This window comes from Eurytemora carolleeae, unplaced genomic scaffold (assembly GCF_000591075.1).
Source record: "Eurytemora carolleeae unplaced genomic scaffold, Eaff_2.0 scaffold96, whole genome shotgun sequence".
Classification (NCBI taxonomy): Eukaryota; Metazoa; Arthropoda; class Copepoda; order Calanoida; family Temoridae; genus Eurytemora; species Eurytemora carolleeae.
The window spans coordinates 454,769-460,609 of NW_019396134.1; the positions used below are offsets into that span (position 1 = coordinate 454,769).

Here is a 5,841-nt window from a genome sequence, read left to right on the forward strand (position 1 = left end):
CTTTCAAATTTTGATCTCGATTTCTCCTGTATTCAGGAAGTAGAGGAAGATGGTTCTGGGAAGTTTAATTTTGCACAATTCTGCACGGTAAGCGATCAAATAGTTCCAGTAAACTAAGATGAATTGACATGATGATAAGATTCAGCTGAGAAATATTAAATCCTGACAGCTATAGGAAAAAGGGGGGGAGGAGAAGGATACAAAAAATTTGGACTTCTATCGATTTATGAAAGTTTAAAAGAACTATACAGTACGGTACACCCGCCACATATTTGCAATTAAAATATGGGATTAAAGTGTCATAATTTTTTTCAAAAGTTGGAAAAGATACAACAATTTCTCGTTCGAGCCACATATTAACCTCATTTTCTCGTCCGAGCCACCTCAAAATCTTCGGCCTTCCAATATAACTTTTTCCACTCTAATCCTTGAACTTAAATAAAATAAATTTTTTAAACCTAACAAAATAATTTCAATTTCAATAAAGTTATATTTCAATTAAAATTTCACTTTTTTACATGCGTTTTCCGTTATTGCAGTAATTGAATACCGTGAATTATTCAGAGCTGACACAACTCCAATCTTTTTTTTGCTAATTATATCGATAACCATGAAAAACGAAAGGCGTAGATTATGATAAATATTTGGCTTTTTATTTGGATACAGTAAATAAATAATACTGGAATTTCAGAATGGCTCTGACGAGAAACTGCATTGATTGATTGACAGATTGATAGAGCCTGGAGAAATTTTCTCAAGTAGAACATCAAAGCTTGAGTTTACGATTGATCATTTCAAATTATTTACCCAAAACATCAATATGTTAAGACCGACTGTAAACATTACATTCAAAGTTATGCAATTGAAAATATTAAAAAATTAAAATATTTTAACCCCACAAAATCCTGAGTAATTTGTGAACAAAAGATATGTAATCCGTCGTCTTTGCAATTAGGATAGAGATCCAGGACCAAATGTAATTGGTCTAAGGTATAGACTATAGATCATGTAGGTTGTTAATCGTTTTTGAAAACGATCGTTAAACGATAGTTTTTTGCTTCGTTCCTGGTGGTCTATCTACCGCCTAGAAATCCAGAGGAGACATAAAGTTATATTTCAATTAAAATTTCACTTTTTTACATGCGTTTTCCGTTATTGCAGTAATTGAATACCGTGAATTATTCAGAGCTGACAGAACTCCAATCTTTTTTTTGCTAATTATATCGATAACCATGAAAAACGAAAGGCGTAGATTATGATAAATATTTGGCTTTTTATTTGGATACGGTTAATAAATAATACTGGAATAAGGAGAATTTCAGAATAGCTCTCACAAGAAATTATATTGATTGATAGACAGATTGATAGAGCCTGGAGAAATTTTCTCAAGTAGAACATCAAAGCTTGAGTTTACGATTGATCATTTCAAATTATTAACCCAAAACATCAATATATTAGGACCGACTAATTTTTTTAAATATCCAATATTTAAAATTATGTAAACATTACATTTGAAGTTATGCAATTGAAAAAATTAAAAATTAAAATATTTTTACCCAAAAAATCAGAGAAAAGCAGAATGCAGAGTAGAGGATGTAGAAGGCGGAGATGAAGGCAAACTAATCACAGAACCATCAGAGGAGGAGCTGGAAAACACCTTCTGACTCTTTACAAGATGCTGGAGGAAATCTGCTCCCAAGATTGGAACAGAGACTGGAGATAAATGAAATAACCAGGCACAATTCCAGGAACCAAAATGTAAAGGAATAATCCTGGAACCTGAGCTAGAAACTGTATAACCGTCTGCCGTAAGTAACCTTTCACTGGAAGCTGTAGAGGAGGTTGTAGCATGTACTAGTGATACTGAAGCCCCAGTACCAACTAGGAAATGGCGGCCAGACAACTCATCCTGGAGAAAGATGAGTGAGGAATGTCTTGAACCAGCAGGCAGGGAAAATGCATCCACCTGCCGGTGCTCTAGTTTACTGACTATGAGCAGGGAGCTTGACAACGACGACCTTTGAACTGAACTTGATGTGAGCCAACAGAAGGAGGCCAATTCTGGCCGGTGGGAAGGTGCAGCTGGAGTCTGTGAACGGCAGGGTAGAGGACTAGGAGTGAGTTGAGAATGTTGTGGCCAGCTGTGCTGTCTGGGAGGAGGAGCATGAACAGCATGAACGGTGTCATAAGCATTAACGGTGGACGATAAACATGACATGGTTACTGAAAACTATACATTTTGTTTTTGATTTGGAACCATCTACATTTATGCTAAATTTTAACTGATGAAGACTAGCAAATTTTTCAAAAACATTAGTCATTAACTGTAGTCCAGATCTAATGATTTGAAATATCCTCTGCTCCAGTGTGACCATCAACACTGCTTGATACAGTGCTACCACGGAACTTCTTTATCTCTTGAAAAATATCCAATCCTCCGTCTAGCAGTCCTGTAAGTAGCTTATCCTTTTTAATATTGTAAGCTACTAATTTAAGCCTACGCACAGCATATTTATATTGCATTTTAGCTTGCCTATTTATTTCATATAGTTCTCCTACTTCAGGACATCCTGCAGCATGCCAAACGCCATTCCAGAATGTTAACTAAAAATTACTTAGTTCAAAAGTATTAATACAACTCAACTTGGTGGGTAGCTTTACTGAAAAAAAAACAATGAAATGAAAATGCGCATTCAAAGTTCGAGGTCACAAATTTGGCGGTTGAATAAATAACTACAAAAGGTTCAGGATAACTAACTTATGTTTTGTTCTAAGATTTTAAGATCTAAGATCTAAGATATAAGTTATTTTATTGGTGAAATATATTTCATGTTACTAAAACTCCCTCCTCGTGGACTAGCTGCCGCTTAGGATCCCAAAGGACAGAAGGCGACATTCATAACCACTTTTTCATAAATAAATTTCTAAGCCCCCTATTTTATAAATTCTTTATAAATTTATGTTTACAGCTTCGTCATATTTAAAATTTGTTTGTTGCTATGTTGGATAATGTATTGCATGAAGTACAGATATTTATTTACATTTTCTTTCAGTATGTTTAGCACTCTCCGAGTAGTTATCAAATAAGATTTTTAAAGTAAAAAGAAATAAAAACATGGCAAACGGTGCACCTTAATCCCAACACATTAGTTTGACGCAGAACTTCCTTTTTTTGAGAATTGGAGTTCCGTTTTCCTAACCCCGCATCATGATTAACGGTGCACTTTTCTTCCTCCTTTTTTTGAGAATTGGAGTTCCATTTTCCTAACCCCGCATCATGATTAACGGTGCACTTTTCTTCCTCCTTTTTTTGAGAATCGGAGTTCCGTTGTTCGAACTGCGCATCATGATGAACGGTGCACTTTTCTTCCTCCTTAGTATTTTTTCTCTTTCAAAGTTAAAATATGGATATCTTACAAAGCATATAAGTGCCCTTTATGAACTAAATATTTTGTCTACAGCTCTTTAAGGAACAATGGACTAATGCTTGAAAACTATTCACTAAATTTTTGATTAATAATCTAAATAACGTCTACAAAAATCCCCCTCTTCTTTCTATGTACATGTTGACATTTTCGTCAAATCTTGAGGTGACTGTACAATTTCCCTGTACACATTGTCTATCAGCATTCTGTACTCTAACCTTTTGTACACAACAAACATAAAAATGTTTTCCTGTTACACTGTACACGGAATTCACATTTTTTCTACTCAAAATGTTTTTTTAAATAAAATATCTTTACTTCGTTTGATATTTGGTGTATCAATGAATGTAAAGCCTTAAGATTATTCAAGATTATTCAAATAAAATTGAGTTTGATCCAGATCAAGTAACTTGGAAGCTTAACTTGAAGTTAACAGGCGTCAGTGAAAATTTACTTTATCATATCGTTCGAACTTCTTACTGAATACATAATGTTGTACAGCATACAGGGTGAGTCATAGATATCTATCTATATTCATATTTGGCTATTATTCCTTAGGTGTTGGTTGCAGGTTTGTTTATACCAATAAACGCCAAAATGGCTTAAACAATAGAGCCCACATTTGTTGTTGCAACTAACATGGCCCCGATACAAGAAAGGTAAATGGCCTAGAAATTGAACAAATTATTTCCAGAAAAAAACTGATCTAACGTTTTTTTGAAAACCTTTGAAGCATATACGTGTAGATAATATCAATTAATGAATATTGTATTTTATAACATATACAAAACTATAATCAGATCAGCTTCTCTGTTTTTACATTTATTTATACAAATTGTTTAGGATTGTTCCTCTTCAGTTAATAAACATGGCTAAAATTTAACATATATATATAAAGTAGTAATCACTGTTTGGTTTTAAAAAAGTTTAATGCGTTTACTATTGTTTAGAACAAATTGTGTTAGCAGGCAAAGCTGGGTTCCCAAGCTAGTATATCATACATAGTCACAAAACAAAATAGTATATAGGGTGAGAGTCAAAAAATAAATAGTGTAAATAGAGATTATCACAAATTTAATCATGATAATAGTTGGTGGGAGCCTGGGAGGTTGAACCAAACCAGATTAGAAATAAGCAATAGAGACTACTTTTTAGAAAATATATTTCGACTTTGGATATATAATAAAATGTATATATCATGGACAAGCTTTGATGTAATTTTCTTGCTGGGTTGTCATGCAGTACATTAGACATTGGAACCTGGACTTAAAATTTGTCTGCGGTTTTCGTATCAGTCGTCAAAGGAGTATAGAAAAGCATTATAAGTCTTTTAATCTTGGTAAAGTTTAGCCTCCTTCTTTTTATCTAAGAAACTGTCGGAGGCACTAAAGATTTAACAACCTTGGTAGTATTTAATAATTTAAATTTCACAATATCTCAGTCAATTATTAAGGTATAAAAATGTCAAATAAAACAGAACAATTTAAAGAAAAAAACTTGTTAGTTAAAACTGAAAATTTAAAAAAATATATATTAGATTGAAGAACCAAACATTTTTTTTTATAAAAATCCTGTATATGTAGGTTGTCAAGGAACAAATATTGAAAATGTGTTTTATTACTTTGTACAGGTTACTGCTAGGTTCACGATCAAAGACGACCTTAATAAATTGTAGGTTGTTGCTAGGGTTATGACCGAAGACAAACTTAATATATTGTAGGTTTCTGCTAGGTTTATGATAGAAGACGACCTTAATGTATTGTAGGTTGCTGCTAGGTTCATTATTGAAAACGACCTTATTATATTGTAGGTTGCTGCTAGGTTTATGATAGAATACGACCTCAATATATTGTATGTTGCTGCTAGGTTTATGATAGAAGACGACCTTATTATATTGTAAGTTGCTACTATGTTTATTATAGAAGAAGACCTTAATATATTGTAGGTTTCTGCTAGGTTTATGACCGAAGACGACCATTTTATATTGTAGGTTGCTGCTAGGTTTATGATAGAACTGCCTTATAACATTTCAGATTACTTCTAGGTTTATGATAAAAGACGACCTTAATATATTGTTGGTTGCTGCTAGGTTTATGATAAAAGACGAAACAACTGTTCTAGATTATACGACAAAGAAGTAAATGGCTGTATAACAACTGCTCTAGATTATACGACAAGGAAGTAAATGGCTATATAACAACTGTTCTAGATTATACGACAAGGAAGGAAATGGCTATATAACAACTGTTCTAGATTATACGACAAAGAAGTAAATGGCTATATAACAACTGCTCTAGATTATACGACAAGGAAGGAAATGGCTATATAACAACTGTTCTAGATTATACGACAAGGAAGGAAATGGCTATATAACAACTGATGTTCTTAGAGAAATTATTTGTGAAATAGATCCAAC

At 33.1% G+C, this 5,841-nt stretch overlaps 1 protein-coding gene across 1 annotated transcript; it reads right to left on the reverse strand.

Moving 5' to 3' along the window:
- Positions 1 to 1,556: 1,556 nt before the first annotated feature.
- Positions 1,557 to 2,268, reverse strand: LOC111695963 (uncharacterized; the record flags this gene model as incomplete). Its single annotated transcript, XM_023465455.1, is given in 1 exon segment — positions 1,557 to 2,268. A coding segment is annotated over 1 exon segment (654 nt). The 3' UTR covers positions 1,557 to 1,564.
- Between the last annotated feature and the right edge of the window lie 3,573 nt (positions 2,269 to 5,841).